Genomic DNA, 19,391 nt, shown 5'->3' on the forward strand with positions numbered 1-19,391 from the left:
AAATATAACCAAATGAGTAAAATGCAAACAAAACTTTCTACACAATCCACCAATTATTCTTATGAAAAATATTTCATGCTCTGCATTTATGCTGTGTGGATCTTCACATCTTTCAAATATGTCACAGCAGAATTTTTTAATCTGGCCATCCTGAGACTATGTAAAACGTTCATCTCAACATAGAATTATTACTTATCTACTGATACATAAAGTCTTCTTTATACTTCTCTATTTGTACTTTACAATGATACTACTTTATTTGTACTTTAACCATATTTGATTTTTTACTCATATTGACTGCATTCTAAATCTTAAGTAGTTTTATACAACGCTAGGAAACACTTAAATTGTAATGTCTTTGCAGCACTGAAATTACTATTTGGGAGGGTGAGGTTTAAGTAACCTCATTAATTTGACTATCAACCTGTAATAAGTAAAAGGCAGAGAAAGTGATTTCCATGCTGAGGAAAGTGGCATACACCTGCAGACTCAGGTACAGAGTTCAAGTCCAACCTGGGCAACATAGTAAGACCCCATCTCTTTAAAAAGAAAGATTTCCAAAACCCAGCAGGAAATCCCTGCTCTTCTCTCACCTTCCAAATCAACAAAACTAAATGTGACTAATCCTAAATTTATAGCTCAAACTTGCAGCAAGGTCATTCTATTGCTCCTAACCTCTCCTGTAATAAATCAGATCCTTTGGATATCTACGTTATGACTCCCAAATTCAAAAGAGCTAGTTCCCTCACCAACACTTTTTAACAAATCAAATAGAATGGAATGAAACACAGTCCTGAAGTTGACTCAGTAATCTATACATCTAAAGAAATAATACATCATATCATCTGGCAAGGGATTAGTCAGACACAACAAGGAACAGAAATCACAATGGCAAATCAAAACCTATCTAAGCAGTGCCCAAGGGGACAGGTACCCTGGCCTTGCAACAAGTCTTTTTTCAATGAAGAGTTAAAAATAACAGACTACTTTAATACCCCTAAACATTTGAAGGATATAACTTATTATACGCTCATTGCACAGTGTACTGTGATTTCCAATGTAGCTTTACACAGAGAACATGTGCTAGATGTGAGAATCCAGTGCCCTTGTTAATTACATTTATCACTGCAAATTAATAAATCAGCATTTGATTTCAAATGCTACTCTCATAAGCTTAATTAAAATGAATCAATTTCTCATGGTATACTAACATTACCCAGTTTCTCAGCCTTTCTCTGGGCTACGGCAAATTACTAACGTAATGCCACCCTATGAGACAACTCAGGATTCAGGCAGCTGATCAACCATAGGCAACAAAACCTCTGCACATCCATTCATCACCAGCAGTTATTTCTCCTTTGATCTGTTACACACAAAACACGTTGACTGAAATTATTCAGACACTTAGAACCAGTTACTATGTACTGTGGACTGGTCTTCGATGATCTACAAGAGGGTTCTAATATAAAATGTAAATGTAATACTGCCAATATGACATAATGAAGCATAGTTTTATAAAATCTAGTATACCAGGCCAGATATGGTGGCTCACGCTTGCAATCCCAGCACTTTGGGAGGCCGAGGCAGGCCGATCACTTGAGGTCAGAAGTTCAAGGCCAGACTGGCCAACATGGCGAAACCCTGTTTCTGCTAAAAAGTACAAAAATTAACTGGGCGTGGTGGCGGGTGCCTGCAATCCCAGCTACTCAGAAGACTGAGGCAGGAGAATAGCATGAACCCGGGAGGCAGGGGTTGCAGTTGATCCAGATAGTGCCACTGCACTCCAGCCTGGGTGATAAGAGTGAGACTCCACCTCAAAAACAAACAAAAACAAAAACAAAAAGAAACTACTATAGCCTTTTTACACTGAGGTTTAAAGCTTTAAAAAAAGTTATACAAAATTTTCAAAAATATTAATAATGACTCAGAAAAGTTAGAAATAATACAAATGTCTATCACAGGTGCACCGAAATTGGTATCTATCAATTTATTGGAAAGTATTAGATCATTTATATCTACTGCACTTAACCTAGGTAAAGAAAAATATTTTCCAATATCAAGTTATTTAAACAGTTACGTTTTTGAAGTTTCTTCTTAAAGTAACTTCTTTTTTTTGTGGGGGGAGGGTCTCGTTCTGTTGCCCAGGCTGGAGTGTGGTAGCGCAATCATGGCTCACTGCAGCCTTGACCTCCTGGGCTTAAATCAATCTGCCTGCCTCAGCCTCCTGAGTACCTGGGACTACAGGCGCACACCACTATGCCCGGCTAATTTTTGAATTTTTTTGTAGAGATGGAATTTTGCCAAATAGGCTCAAGGAATCCACCTGCCTCAGCCTTCCAAAGTGCAGGGATTACAGGCATGAGTCACTGCGCCCAGTCTGTTAACTTTTCTAGGAGGGAAAAACATAAATAATATATACACACATGCACGCACACGCACACACATGCAGGCGCGCGCGCACACACACACCCCAAAGTTCTTGATGAATTATAATGTACCTATAAATTTACTATCAGAATAACTGGTAATTATTCTGTCATTCTATTTAAAACTCAGTAATTCCTAAGGATACTGTGAAATACCTTGCATAGCTAGATAAGTTACTAAAATATTATAATCCTATCAGAAGCTGAATGGGGAGTTACTCTCTAAAAGCCATCTACATACAGAACACAAGTAAGAATTCAGTAACTTCTGAAAGATCAAAGAGCTGCTTTATTTTAGTTTTCAAGTTTGGTATAATGAAATATATTAGGAATTCAATTCCAGAATATTTATGGCACCACACATAAGACAGAAATGACAAAAAGACACTGTAGAAAAACTGGAGCATCTATCCAAAAATACCAAATTTGGGGAGGTAAATGATTAAAGGATTGATAACATCCAGAATTCACTGTAGAGGATGATAAAAGGCTGAATCAATTCTAATTGTAATATGTAAAAATGTTAAACTGGCGGGGCGCGGTGGCTCACGTCTATAATCCCAACACTTTGGAAGTCTGAGGCAGCAGATTACTTGAGGTCAGGAGTTTGAGACCAGCATGGCCAACAAGGTGAAACCACATCTCTACTAAAAACACAAAAAATCGCCAGGACGTGGTGGCACACGCCTGTAGTCTCAGCTACTCAGGAGGCTGAGGCAGGAGGATCACTTCAACCTGGGAGGCAGAGGCTGCAGCGAGCTGAGATCGTGCCACTGCACTCCAGCCTGAGCGACAGAGTGAGATGCTGTCTTTTTATATATATATATCTGTGTGTACATATATATGTGTGTGTACATATATGTAGTTAAATTGACTTGATTTCAAAATAAAACTCTAATTTGATCTTATATACAGTTGCAAAAATCTAAATATAAGAATAAAAGCTTTTTCAATGACACCCATAAAATATGACAAGTTCAACAGTGAGAGAGTTATGAGAGTTCTATGGTATGACTTTTGTCTCTAATTAAAACAAAAGATCTTAAAATTTTTCATTTCTAAGCATTTCAAAGTTACTATGTCTTCAATGGATTCAGTGCAAAGCACCATTGTGAAATTTCAAATAAGAACTTAGTTTCTAAATAGCAAGATCTGTCCAGTCCAGAAGCAAGTAAGAGTTTAAAAACAGGTATTTAAAAAAACATGGGAACAGTCACTCACAGAGGAACATGAGAAGCAGGAAAGACAAGAAGAACAACACTAAAAGAAACAGCCATCAAGAAAAAGACCTGGAAAAGAAACCAAAACTTAGAATTAAAGATCAAATGAGGTTTGGTAGGATGGGGGGGGGGGGGGGGATGGGATGAACTAAGTAGATAATCCAATGAATACTAAGACAATTTAAAAAATTTGAATGCAGGAATTATAAGATTAAAAAGTCACTCAAAAATCTAAATCAATTTACAAAGACCCAGAAATTGATCTAACAAACTAAAGTTCAGCCAGCAACAGCCAATGGAAAAGTTCCCATCAAGGACATACCCAAACACCCAAATATAGCATGCTATTAAATATACTAGGGTTTTTTCATACGAACCAATTGATTAAAACATCTGTCATAAAGTTAATGGGAATATTAAAAGATTAATCTGTGTTCAAAATAATAAAGAGAAATACAGAAAATAAAAAGCATTTGTATGTTAAAGAACAGTAGTGGTTAATCTAAAAATACAAGGAGAAGTGGGAAATTAAAAGTCATAAAATATGTTTAACACTGACAATAATTTTGTTAAAACTGAATTAGTTACACTGATGCAGGTAAATAGAAATTGGAATAAAAAGCTCTATTAAGTTGAAAGAAAACTAAAATCTTTGTGCAATTCTGAGAGTCATATATAACTACAGCATTATATACTAAAATATAAGAGAATATATGTAACCAAAATGATGTTTCATAGTATAAATTTTTATTATTTAACAAACTATATTTCCAAACTGGTTTCTATGTTTCCTATTCTTACAAGGATCAATATTACAGCATTTTAAAACAAAATGATACCAAATTTATTATTAAAAATTACACAATGATTTCAAGATTACTCTGATACATGTGGCAACAATAACTTTCTTTCTAAAATAAATCTCAAGTGTTCTGTGATTGTGGCATGAACTCCATAGTCATTGGTAGAATAATTTTAAAAGTCATGTTACAGATATTAACTAAAACCTCTAATATGTTTTGGGTAAACTAATAGTTATTCTTTAACAAAATGCAAAGCTAAATTGAGTTCACTTATACAGGCTTACACAAAATCTATCAACCAGTGTGTAATGGATTTTCAATAAACCTCAGTTAAGATATATAAACTAAACCACATAAAAATAATCTTCGCTTTACATGTATTAAAATTCCCTCACATGAATTAGTATGTTGTTGCTGTAATTCATTTTTCTTGAAGTACATTAGCACCAAAATGCTACTAATGTTGACAAAATGTTAAGGTTAAATCAGATTCTAATACTTCTTACCACAAGGAAGGCATGAAATGACTTAATATTTACCCATCTAAATAAGTGTTCAGTCTAAATACTAGCCAATTAAAGAGTATATCTGTATTATTCAGTATAAAACGCTTACAAAATATTATATATGGTTAATATAAAAACATTTATGCAATAACTACAATCAATTCCATACTACACTCAAAAAGCAGTGAAAGGAGGCCGGGCACGGTGGCTCACGCCTGTAATCCGAGCACTCTGGGAGGCTGACGCAGGCAGATCACGTGAGGTCAGGAGTTCGCGACCAGCCTGGCCAATGCAGTCTCTCCTAAAAATACAAAACCCCGTCTCTACTAAAAATACAAAAATTAGCCAGTCGTGTTGGTGCACACCTGTAATCCCAGCTACTTGGGAGGCTGAGGCAAGAGAATCACTTGAACCCAGGAGATGGAGGTTGCACTGAGCTGAGATCATGCCACTGCACTCCAGCCTTGGTGAGACAGTGAAACTCCGTCTCAAAAAAAAATAATAAAATAAAATAAATCTTTAAAGAAGCAGTGAAAAGGGCAATGCTAAACAAGCTATAACTGGATACATTTAAACCTCAAAACAAATCCCTAAGGAAGTTATATCACCTTTCTGATGAGAAAGCTGAAGCTTAATTTGCTATAACAAACAGGCCAACAAATCATAATAGAAAGTTCTCTCTTCTCCCTCCCTTACATTAAGACTTGGTCCAAATCTATAACCAGAACATTACCTGCCCCCCTCCAAAAAAGTTGGAAAAAATCACAAAGGGGAAAATTACTATGAAAGGGATATAAAGGATTTTTTATGAGTACCATTTGTTGAGCCTCTTTGTGCTAAAAGAGAAAAAAACATTGCCTATTCACTTTAGTGATGGCTTCTTAGAAAAGTCTATGAAAATGCATCTCTAACAAAAAACTGTATACAACACATAATACGTTAATACGGAAGTATTACTTCATGTAACAGTAGGTATATAAAATAAACTTTCAAAACTTAAGGGATACAATGGACTATTATATACACGCTATTTTAATTTTTACATTTTGTAAACAGTTTTTACATATATAAAAAAACTAATGTGTCATTTAAGGGGTACACCTTTATACTGCTAGGCGGACACATGATAGAACCACTTTGTTCCCTGAAATATCAAAACAAGCACCAAGTTTTGAAAATTGCTTAAACTGTAATATAATACTCTCAAATAGAAAAATACGCCAGTCTAAACACAGAGTACAGAAAAAAACATTTTATAAAAGTAATATTCCTACTTATAATTCTGTAACTACATATTAAAATCCTGAACACTTTATATACTTTTCAGATGAAAGTTACTTAATTTTTTTTTAATTTTTAGAGATAGGGTCTCACTGCTTTGCACAGGCTGGTCTCAAACTCCTGGTCTTCAGCTATTCACCTGCCTCAGCTTCCCAAAGTGCTAGGATTATAGGCATGAGCTACCATGCCTGTCCAGAAAGTCAGTAACTTAAAATTAAAGAAATTACATTTCTTTCTATGTATGAGTCCTAACAGATGGAAAAAGCCAACCTAGTTATTACCCTCTTTATATAACTTATTTGCGGCTACTTTCTCTCAAAGGCAAAAGATCTCTGCTATAAGATAAACATACATAGCTGTTGCAAAAATACCCCAATTACTGGAGAGAAAAAAGACGATCATAACATTTATATAAACTAGTCTTCATAACTTTCAATGAAAATTGTATCATTAACAATACTAAATACATATATTACATATATTAATAAATATAATAAATTACAAGTACAATAAAGCTATATAGTTGCCGACATTTACACATACATCCAACTGAGTTTACAGAATCATAAATTAATAATACAAGTAGCTACCATTTGTTAAGCCTCTTTGTACTAAGCATTTTATACAGTGTCTCCTTTAATCTTCAACAATACTATGACGTAAGTTCTATTATATATATTATAAAATAAAAACAAAATAACTGATAGAAAGATTAAATAACTTCCTCAACTTCACAAGCAGGAGAATGAATGGTAGAACTGAAAATCAAAGCCAGCACTGACTTCAAAGCCTCATATTTGTTGTATTTCCAACTGATTAACTTATCTTTAACAAACTGGTACTGCCTCTAGAGCAGGAATTTCAAACCGGATGGCCAAAACAATCTATAGATATAGTAGAAATAAGTAAAGAAGGCTAAATAAAAGATAACAAAGTAATAAGGCCTGTGGCAATCTAGAGAAAACCTCTTATATAGAGGAGGTAGCTCCTGCTCAGGTGGATGTGGCTGTTGCCATGTGAGACTACAGACTCAGTACCCATTCATGCCAGATAGATTTTAAGGAAGCTGGAAATGCAGACTGTTCATGTGACAAGCTCTAATTTTTAAATGGTGGTGAGTAAGATAAAAATTTAAATTACAATGGATGCCTAATAAAACGTTATCTGTGGCCACATTTAGATTGGCAAAATGAATGACTCCAGAAGTAAGCTAAAATGCTTCTGGATGATCTACATTACCATGTTCTTCTTCCTGCCTGTTCATAAATATACTGCCTGTTCATAATATTTATGAACAGGCAGGAAGAAGAAAAATAAACTTTCCTACAAGCATCCTAAAAATATACAATAATAAGCAGTCTTCTTTTAAATCTTTCTACTCCCCATGCTCTCCCCATCACAGGGCTTTTACTCCTGCTTTTTGTTCACTGTTCCTAAAATGTGTTTTCCTGTCATCACCAAGTTAAATCCTACACAAACTTCTGATCTTATTCAAGCATTAACTCCTTAATGAAGTATTCTAACTCCTGCAACAAATCCAATTTTAGGCTCTTGTTGCACAATATACCTCTAATACTTGGCATAGTCACAATTTTATAGTATGACTAATGTGTTCCTCCCCAACCAGATCATAAAGTCCATAAGAACACGTCTGGTTTTGTTCATCGTTGATGTCCCAGCACTCGACACACTGCAAGGCACACAGCATGCACTCAAGAAATACTTGCTAAAGGAAAGAGGAAGAAGAGGAAATAGAGCCCTAAGGAAGACAGCTTTTAAAAATTCTCCATTATCTGCAGGGCTGAACTCTACACTCAACTCCAGAACATTACTGCTACTACAGCACTCTCGTAACAATTCAAGCAGAGATGAACAAATTAATCAACAAACAAATGGGAATGAAGAAAGCTTTATAAAACAGTGGTGGGGTGGGGAAGGTGTTAATGTATGTGTTCCTGCTTTTAAGAATATAACCTGGTTGACAGCCTGAGATTCTGCATCCTCCTGAGAATTGATGGTGATAATATTACACCTCTAACAAACTGTATAAAACTACCTAAGTTTACTCACTATCAAAAAAATTGTTCCCCAAAACATACTTATTGTAACAACGATGATGACTATTGGAATAAATTCAAGCAAAGATCTTAAAGGAAACCTTTTAATCTCTATAATTGCAGGGTGTGAGATGCTTCCTCAAAAATGAAGACAGTAAAGGTAATCAAGAGTCAATGATACTCACTAAGAACAAATAGAGGTTAGAGTTTGTAACCCTTCCAGTTAAATATGAACAGGCTAGACAGGTTAAAATGAAGTGGTTCTCAATGCAACCACCAAATCCTTATTAATAAGAGTGAACTGTGATCACCATCTTCTAATTATTTCTCCAGGGGAACCATAAATTGGTTCCTTGCTACTATACAACTAACAAAAACAGGTCTTCATCATATTCTCTCATTTACTATACAATAAAAACTTTGTCAAGTGACGTTCTTTGTCTAATATGACCCTTTCACAAAACGAAACCATGAAAATATATTGTTATTTCCCCCACTGAATGGTTTCTACCTCCACATAATTCTGAGATAGCTTTACTTAACCTGATTCTATGAAACACTAGTTCTTTCCAAGAATACTCCCTAGGTGTTAGGGTAGGGGCAAACTCAGTGGGTTAAATAAGCTTAGAAAGACTGCATATTCTTCCAATTTAGACACTCATACATTAAAAACAATGAGATTCGTGAACCACAAAATCTGTTTAATATAGTGGAGTTTTTTCGTTTGTTTTTGAGACAGAGTCTCACTCTGTCACCCAGACTGGACTGTAGTGGCCTAATCTTGGCTCACTGCAGCCTCCGCCTCCTGGGTTCAAGCAATTCTCCTACCTCAGCCTCCGGAGTAGCTGGGATTACAGGTGTGCACCACCACATCCTGGCTAATTTTTGTATTTTTAGTAGATGGGGTTTTGCCACATTAACCAAGCTGGTCTTGAACTCCTGGCCTCAAGTGATCTGCCTGCCTTGGCCTCCAAAGTGCTGGGATTACAGGCATGAGCCACTGCGCCTGGCCTAACCTAGTGTTTCTTAAATATTACAGAACCCAAGTAACAAATTTGGGGAAAAAGCTCCAAACTGGGAAAAGTTCTCTATCGAATCAACAATTTCATGGCTTGGGCCTCTGGAATCTTTACTGTGAAACATATTTCATGGCCTAAGTTAACCAGAAACCCAACTATACAAATTTGTAACTTTAAAGATACCTGGGTTTCTGTTGCCATAAGTTTGAATAATTCTTATTTTCATAAAATATTATCAAAGCACTCTCCCTGGGGCCTTTACTTGTATAAAAACTTTCACTACTTCATGATTCTTATGAAATGTGATTACCAAAACATATATCCTTCTCTATAAAATATATAGGAAATAATCTATCTGCATAAAAATATTCTAGCTGTCTGCATAATTTAGTCTTGCATATATCAGAAATCTGATGTTTAACTTAAAAGATACATAGATTGATCCTAATTTTACTAACTATGTATATTAACCAGGCATATCAAAACATTGGAGAACAATGGCAGCAAAAATGAACTATACATAAATTAGAAAGGAAGTTACATCTGGGCAGCAAAGCCTTTTAACATGTATTTAACATCCTTGTATGTCTAGGTGGATACTATAATAGAGAAACTTTCTTGACTGGAGAATAAGGTAGAAAGTTGGTGCAACTCACGAGCTCACAAATAGGTAGTAATTCCAAAGCAGAAAAGAGGAGAAAAAAATATTAAATTGGAAACGTAAGTCTGAGACACAACTTAAAAATAATTATCTGAGAACTTCAAAGCTTTCAAGTTCAAATTTCTCTAGGTATTAATTCTAACAACTGCATAAATCAGATCACAAACAACACAGATATTCAAACTGGGTATTAATATAACTATCAGCAATTTAACCATTTTTAGTCTTTCTGTTGCATTCCTACACAATGCTTTTTTCATGATTATTCTTTAAAAATGACACAGCATGAATTTGCTTAAATTCACCTCTCTTTTTCAGCATACTTCAGTACATTGCTTAAATTCACCTGTCTTTCAGTATATTTAGCACAGTCTCTGATGATGTAACAGAATCATGTCATTCTCATACTGATCAATGAAGAAGCTATCCTTAAATTTTAGAAAACCTGCTCTGTACAAAGGACCACTATAAAAACCATCACAGATTTTACTATTTGCAAAGAAGCTCAGATAATAAAACCATTTCATGGCATTTCAGAGCTACAGGGATGGATGAGAAAAGCAAAAACAACAATAACAAAAATAACAAAAAACTTACTTTGATGGCTCCCCAAAGATAACAACTTCATTCTACGACTAATGCACTTAGGGAATGATCAGCGGGCAAGTCCTGTTGCACTTAGGGAAATGATTAGTAGGCAAGTTCTGTTCCCAAGATGTCAATAACCAAATCACGAAAGAATTTAAAACTAAATCTTTAGCCATGAATTATATATTGAAGTCAGGAAGAACCAGGCAGACTGCATAAGATGGGAGTATCTAATCCCTCATGACTTTTGCCCTAATTCTCTAAACTCTAACAATACTGGCCGCCTTGCTGTTGCCCAACTGGACCTCAGTCTTGATCCCTGCCTTGACGCAGAGGAATGCAATCCAAGTCTCTGCTAAACTGTTACCTCCTGAGAGAAGTATCTCTGACTTCTCATCTAAACAAGCCTCATCTGATTTATTCACAGCTGTATGACCAGCAACAAGGACAGGATCCGACACAAATGCTCAATAAGTACTTCTTGAATGAATTCATTAATCTACATATAATTTAATACAGAAACAAATCTGATGATAATTTAAAAACAAGTATATTAACAAAACATCTGATATCCAATCCCAATTTGAAGTCCAGAAAAAAACAGACTTAAAATCAGATCTCTATACTTGCTATTGGCTTTTGGAAATGAGTGAGTAAAACATGAAAAATTCCACGTAGATATAAAGTTACATGTTAGTTCTGAGAAACCACAGCACATATATAATGATTCCATGTTACATAGAGTCCATAAAGATCTGATGATTCACAAGCAAAGACAAAAGTTTGGTATTAGTGTCTTAAGTATACTCTATTTAATACACATCATAGTATTTTAAAAGTATAATCTAGAATATAAACAAAAGCCTAAAAGGTATAACGATCTAGAATATAAATATGCAAAATGAGATTACTAGAATCCAATCCAATCATTAACTAAATAAAAATTAAAAGTGTTAAATATGGCTTGGTCAGAATATATAGAAATAACCATTTTTAGGAGGTTAAAAAAAGAAAGTTTGCTAAACGTGAACCAAAGGCTTATATTCACAGATACCCAAGTATTTAGTTCTGTTAATTACATACTCTGTAAGCATTATAATCACTACAATCCATCTCTTTAAAGAGCGTAAGACATTACATTTTTAAAAACAAAGAATATTATGCCAAAAAGCTCTCCCAAACTGACCTCCTAACTTAATGGCTTTAAATACTGACCAGGTGGCACTGCCCTACTTGCAAGTTAATCAAATCAGCTTTTGTTTACATATATTCAACTTAGTTTGAAGGAAAAGAAACACGAAACAGGATACCCATGAATCCATACACCACACAGATCAATCAGCACAAGTGATCAACAAAGAAAAATGTTTGAAATAAAAAATATAAGAGAATATTTTCTTCAACATGTGCTACTCACATAAAATCCCTGGAACAAAAGAAATCTACAGCCAAATTAACTTACCGTTACAGATTTCAGTGTCATACCATGGTAGGTTCCCATAGTGTCAATTTTGAAGCCTTCCGTTTCTATGAAAAAAAGAGGCTTACTGTTAAGATTTTATAGATCATGTATCTTATGACCTATAACAAATCTAAAGTAATAATCTACATTGAATGTCATGGTTCAATAGTATAACAAAGCCTTGAATCTACTATGTAAAATTAAATTCCGTATTTGTGAAGATAAAAACTTTAGAAAGGACACTAGGGTAAAAAATACTAATATATTAAATACAGACCAGCAAGCCTATTGTGTAGAAGCTGGTTAAGACTATCTCTGCAATTACGTTCAAAAATTAGATTGAATATTTTATAACCCCAAATTACTTACTACTAATACTCAATGACAGTACCATTAAAAGCACCTAATACCATGAGAAGACCCAAAGTTATAAAAAGTAGTGTTCCAAAGTTTCAGTCATAGGCATATACTTATTTTTACATACATACATACATATATACACACACACACACATTTTTTTTTTTCTTTTGAGATAGGGTCTCACTCTGTCACCTAGCCTGGAGTACAGTGGCACAATCTCAGTTCACTGCAACCTCTTCTCCCAACCCTCCTCCGCAGGTTCAAGCAATCCTCCCACCTCAGCCTCCTGAGTAGCTAGGACCACTGGCAGGCACCACTGTACCCAGCTATTTTTTTGTATTTTTAGTAGAGATGGGGTCTTGCCATCTTGGTCAGGCTGGTCACAAAGTACTGAACTCAAGCAATCCTCCTGCCTCCACCTCCAAAAGTGCTGGGATTACAGGTGTGAGCCACAGCAATCAACCATATTATATATTTTATAGACAGCAGTGTTGTAAATAATGATTGGAGTGCCAGGACAGAATCCCAATATGCCTTTCTGCAAAGGCAAATATTTTACATACTGCGAGCCTTAAAATCTCTGTCACAACTACCCAATTCTGTATCTGTAGCGCAAAAACAGAATAAACAATATATGTGATCAAATGGGGGCAACCCAATTTGGCCCATGGAGGGTTATATTTAGTTTTGGAGATGTAATTTACCAACCTCTGCTTTATATAATTCATTCCCCAAGAAAAACATTGAATACTATAACGAAAGAATGGACGTAGTCTTTCTATGGCACATATCCAGTGCATGCCTTTATCAACTAAATGAAGTCAGCACACAAAATTCATTGCATCAAGGCAACATATCATTTAAAAAAAACTTAAGATTTCAGATTATGCATAAAAATATCATTAACTTCCAGCTGCTTTTACTTAATATTTTCATGAATCAAGTCATGATGAATGAAGATTCCAAGAGGAAGTTACACTGACATTAGTCTCACCTCACAACTGCAGAAATGGTTCACTATTGCATTAGCCACAATATCACGTAGACCATCACAAAATAAGTCCTCCCACCATTGCTCAAAATCTGTTTCCAAGTTCTCAATGCACATACACATTTATAACTTGAGAAACATGACTTAACATATAAAATCTCTACTTTACATAAAAACAAAAGCAGTATGAATAACAGCAAACATTTATAGATAATTTACTTACCTATCAGATACTATTCTGGGAACCTAATATTTATTAACCAGTCCAATACTCACAATAACCATAAGAAACAGGTACTATAGTAATATTTTAATTACACACACGAGAAAACTAAGGCAGAATGCAGTTAAAGTAACATTAAAATTCACACAAAAATTTAATATGACATAAGCTGTCTGGATCCAGAATCCATGCTATTAACCAAGGGTTGGCCAACTTTTTTCTGTAAAGGGCCAAATAATATTTTTAGGCTTTGTAGGCTACACAGTCTCTACTGAAACAATTTTATACTGATGTCACAAAGCCAAAGCAGCCATATATAAAATACATAAATGAATGAGTGTGGCTGTGTCCCAACAAAATGTTATTTAAGAAAAATTGCAGTGGGTAAGATCTGGTCTGTAGACATTACTTTGCCAACCCTTACCCTACCCAAACATCAGCCCATACTGTCTCTCAAGTTCAACACAACCACACTAAGGTGAAGATAAGAGTTAAGCAACTTGCCTTCTTTTCCTTTGAATCTTTCCTGATCGTATCTGTTATAGGCAGCTGGGATAGGCTGTTTGGTGCGCAAAGTAGGATCCTGTAAAAAAATTAATTATGAGTTATTTGTTAGTATTTTTAAATGTCACTTATTTAATGTGCTGGAGTGCAGTAGTGTGACCATGGCTCACTGCAGCCAAGACCTCCTGGGCCCAAGTGATCCTCCCCGCTCAGCCTTCCAAGTAGCTGGGACCACAGGCATGTACCACCACACTCAGCTAATTTTTTTTTCTTTAATTTTTTTATAGAGACAAAGTTTCACCACGCTGCTCAAGCTGGTTTTGAATCCCAGCCTCAGGTGATCGACCTCAGTCTCCCAAAGTGCTAGGATTACAGGTTATGAGCCACTATACCTGGCTAAAGTATCTTTATGACCTAATACTCTTCCCTCCAATAATCATTGTTTTAACAAAACAAAACAAAAAACCCTTAAATTCAAAGTATGTTGAGTTTAGTTTTAGAGACTTTTAGCTGAATTATCCACCAAACTATTAATCCTTAAATAAACATGAAAGCCATGATGATTAATCCATTATAAACAGAGTAAGACTGAAGTAAGAGGTATCTTTTTTAAAATAATTAGAAAAGGCTGTTAGTCTAATGATGCATTATTTAATCACAAATACTTTATCAAAACTCACAATGTTTAACAAACTAAAAACACATATTTAACAATATTCTCAAAGCTACTTGGAAAATTCATGAAGACTGAAATACTTTTCATTTTATTACAATAGGATTCTATATCAAATATTATGCCAAATATACTTATCAATACCTATCAAGAATGATAAATAGACGCTTACTTCACACTAGGCATATACTTCTATAGTCAAGGGCCAAACATTAAAACCTTCAAGTATTCTAACGATTATATAAATATACAGAAAGAATATTCAGTCACAAATGGTAGAACTGTTTTAAGGTTTGACATGTTTCCTATCAACCGCTATTCGAAATGTCAACCAGTTCATAATTCTAAGTACCCTGTGCTTTGCCATCATAGCTCTTACTTCACTACCTTTAATAAAATATATATATCTAATAAGTAAGGAACTGCTGAAGGATCTAGGTTACATGGTCATTATGAGAATCTAACTAAACCCTGATGATCTGAGGTGGAACAGTTTCATTCCAAAACCCTCCCCCAATTCGTGAAAAAACTGTCTTCCACGAAACTGGTCCCTGGTGCCAAAAAGGTTAGGGACTGCTGTATTAAGACTACAAGCTCAAAGAAAGTAGGGACTATAATCTTTCTCATTATTGTATCTCAGGATCACTAGCAGACTGTCTAATAGTAGGCTCTTAAGTACTTGATGGAGAATCAACTAAAAGTATTTATCTAATTATCAACAAAAGTCTACCATCTTTAAAAGTTAAATTCCAACAATTTCATGAGCAAATAAAACTACTACAAAGTAGTTGCAAAGGCTGTATTAGTACTCTAATACATTTCAATATGCCTTTTAAAACCTGACATAGTTTTAAAAATATAGAAGATTCTTTGGCAGCCTGAGGCAGGCAGATCACCTGAGATTAGAAGTTCAAGACCAGCCTGGCCAACATGATGAAACCCCATCTCTACTAAAAATACAAAAATTAGCCAGGCATGGTGGCATGTGCCTGTAATCCCAGCTACTTGGGAGGCTGAGGCAGAAGAATCACTGGAACCCAGGAGGTGGACGTTGCAGTGAGCCAAGATCAGGCCAGTGACTCAGGCCTGGGCAACAGAGTGAGACTCTATCTCAAAAAAAATTTTTTTTAAATAAATTTTCTATTTATAGAATCTTCTATTTTCTATTGCAGAAAACAGAAACAATTTCATTTGTGTTTTGTTCCTTTGTTGAATCATATGAAAATAGCTGGAAGGATTTTCAACAAAATTAGAGTATGTTTGAATTTAAATACAGGCTGTATGTCATACATGAAATTTACTTTGGGAGGGTCTTAAATGGCATTTCAAAGAGAAGGCAGTCAACTCTCAGAGCAGCTGAAATGAAGGCACAATTAAAGGAAAGCATGGCTGGTGACCAGGAGAAATACATTCACCAAGGTGTAACAGATACAATGTCAAAAAGAACCCCAAACTGGGAGGTAACAGAGATTTATGTTATTAACAATGGTTAGTGATTGTCCCAGGCAACAATGAGTAGGCCAGCCACAGTTTACCTAAAATAAATAAAGGGTTTTCCTTAATTAACCTTTTTCAGACTCTGACCCAGGTATATTAAGAATTACTGCTGTGGTTAAGAATTACTGCTGAAGTAAGTAACTTTTAATGCTGGGAAGGGCTTTCACATCTTTCAGATATTCTGAAGCAGCAAAAGGTTTAGAAACCACTGATTTTAAAATGTGAAGATGTCTTCAATGTTACTACACTGCAATGTAAGTGGCAACTTCATTAAAATTACTGTAAAGCAGTAAAGCATTCTTACCACAGGTGCTGCATTTGGGGCTGGTCGCTGTTCAGGTGCACGCCCTTCTTCTCTGGCTTTTACAGATTGAAGAATTGCAAAAATGTTCTTGGAAAAATTCTAAAACATAAATGGATTTTAATTAAGCCCACTTTAAATATACAATAGTAAATTTACTTAATAAATAATTTAAGACTAAGTTATCTTACTATCAATTCTTCCCTACTATGTATGTCATAATAAGGTACCATTATTATACACAAATATAAAAATCAGCCACTAAGATATTCATCCAGAGACTGATTATTGTAAATCCCATGGTATTCATCATTTTCATTTTACTTAAACTGCTACAAATGTATTCATATATTTCATATTCGGCATCTGTTCAAATATAAAACCAGAAAACAAGTAAAAATCTAAATAAGGCCAGGAGCAGTGGCTCACGCCTGTAATCTCAGCACTTTGGGAAGCCAAGGCGGGTGGATCACGAGGTCAGGAGATTAGGGCCATTCTGGCTAACATGGTGAAACTGTCTCTACCAAAACTACAAAAAATTAGCCGGGTGTGGTGGGAGGCACCTGTAGTCCCAGCTACTCGGGAGGGTGAGGCAGGGGAATGGCGTGAATCTGGGAGGTGGAGCTTGCAGTGAGCCATGATAAAGTTGGAAAGTACAAGTACAAATGCTCTTCGACTTATGATGCAATTACATGCTGATCAAAAGTCAACATAGCTAACTAATCTGACTACTTTTTCCTTCAAGAAACATTCTTCCTTCATGCTACAGATTGAATGTCTCCTCTAAAACTCATGTCGAAATTTTACTCCATTGTAATAGTATTAGGAGGTGGAGACTTTAAGAGGTGATTAGGTAGGTCATAAGGGCTCCACCCTTACGAATGGATTAATGTTGTTATTGCAAAAGTGGGCTCAGATTCCCGATATAATAAGTTTGGCCCCATTTCTCTCTGTGTCTCATTTGCTTGCTTGCTTGCTTGCTTCTGCCTTCTGCCATGAAATGACCCTCACCAGATGCCACTGCTATGCTCTTGGATTTCCCAGCCTACAGAAATGTGAGAAATTTCTTGTCACAAATTACCCAGTCTGTGATATCCACAGCAGCAGAAAACAGACAAAGACCCTTGGCCTCTGAGATGCTACTCTCTCTTGGTTTTACCCCTAATGTCTGACAGTTCCTTTGGGGTTCTTCTCATGCTGCCTATCAATCGCTTAACATTTGAAGGAATATGTAGTAAGAATCTACTCTAAGCCAAATACCTTGCTTGGCACTTGGGTACAATCATGATCAAAAAAGACATGGTCACTGCCCTCATGAACCTCAAATACAACATAATTTCTCTTCTTTAAACAAAGCATTCTGTTTCCTTGGCTTGTACCACTCTTCCCACCTTACCCCTTTCACCTCTCTCACTAGTTTTTATTCTTTAGGTGTCACTCCTCTTTACTCTCAATTAAGTTAACTGCCCTTGCTGGGTGTCTGCCCTACAATGTACCTAATAATTACTGCTTATTTAATTTTGACTTCTGCTAAAGAGTGTAACTTCTGTGAGAGCTAAGACCAATGCACCTCCGGTCAGTGCTTAGCACTGGCCTAGTTTGTAGATGTTAAATACTATACAAATAAATATGTATATAAAATGAGAGGCTGCTTGAAACATCACTATTATCACTATATCAGTTGCAGTGCTAACTAATTCCTATAATTCTCTGGAGCAGCAAATATAAGTCTCAGGACCCCTTTGCACTCTTACAAATTACTGAGGACCCCAAAGAGCTTTAAGTTTGTGTGAATTACAGTATCTATTGAATTAAAGATTAAAACTGAAAAAAATTTAAATTCTTTTAAAAATAAGACAGGATTTCATGTAAACATAATAGCATATTTCATGAAAAATCACTTTTCAAAATGCATAAAGGTAATGACAAGAAACAGTGGCAGGTTTTTAATTTTTGCAAATTTCCTTAATCTCTGGCTTAATAGAAGACAGCTATATTCTCAGATAGGCTTCTACATTCAACATTCACTGTGCTCTCTTATTTGGTCAAAGAATACAGAGAAAACGTATCCTCACACAAACATTTGGAAAAGGGAAGAACATTCTAGTAGTTTTTCAGGTAACTGTGGATAGTCTTCTTTGATATCATATCATAATGCAATAAATGGTTCTTAAAGGCTAATGCAACATGGAAACCACATCCATAAACTTTTTGTATAGGTACTTTAAAATCCATCAGTCTCTCTTGCACTTTAAATGAACTTTTTACCCATGTATGATTTGTGACAGCATTCACTGGTCATCTGGAAAATATCAGTCACTGAATTATGCACATTTTCCAAATATTAACATGGTTAATTATACAGTATCAACAAACTATACTTGTTAATATTATTTGTAAAAGACGCACTAGAAGACTTTAAGAACTAGAAAATTGCTTGTTTCTTTACTTATGGGTAGAAAAAGGATTAGAAAAGTGTTATGGTGACAGCAGCATAAAGAAACTTCCCAAAATTCTAATTTTCTCATGAAAGCTCTCATTTTATCATTGGCAACAAATACTATCAGTTGCTTTCCTTGAAGGAACATATTTATTTCCTTCACTTTCAAAAAAAAAAAAAAAAATCTGTCAAATAACCAAGTCTGAATAACACTCTAATAAAAAAATGTTGATTCAGTTCATACTTCATACAATGGCACAAGTCTCTTGATGAGAATAACCATCATGTTTGCAGAAGTGCTTTCTACATTCCAATTTCATCACACAAAATATTAAAAAGACATACTTGAGGGTCAAGATTTAACAAAATTCATAAATTT

At 35.2% G+C, this 19,391-nt stretch overlaps 1 protein-coding gene across 1 annotated transcript in view; it reads right to left on the bottom strand.

Moving 5' to 3' along the window:
* The window catches only part of CDC73 (cell division cycle 73), a 140,095-nt gene that overhangs the window by 97,570 nt on the left and 23,134 nt on the right, over positions 1-19,391 (bottom strand). The window contains exons 8-10 of the mRNA XM_025400291.1: positions 16,576-16,674; positions 14,102-14,180; positions 12,024-12,088 (exon numbers count right to left, since the gene is read on the bottom strand). Coding sequence (XP_025256076.1) covers positions 12,024-12,088; positions 14,102-14,180; positions 16,576-16,674 — 243 coding nt within the window. The remainder of the gene's footprint in view (positions 1-12,023; positions 12,089-14,101; positions 14,181-16,575; positions 16,675-19,391) is intronic.

This window comes from Theropithecus gelada, chromosome 1 (genome assembly GCF_003255815.1).
Source record: "Theropithecus gelada isolate Dixy chromosome 1, Tgel_1.0, whole genome shotgun sequence".
NCBI classification, from domain to species: domain Eukaryota; kingdom Metazoa; phylum Chordata; class Mammalia; order Primates; family Cercopithecidae; genus Theropithecus; species Theropithecus gelada.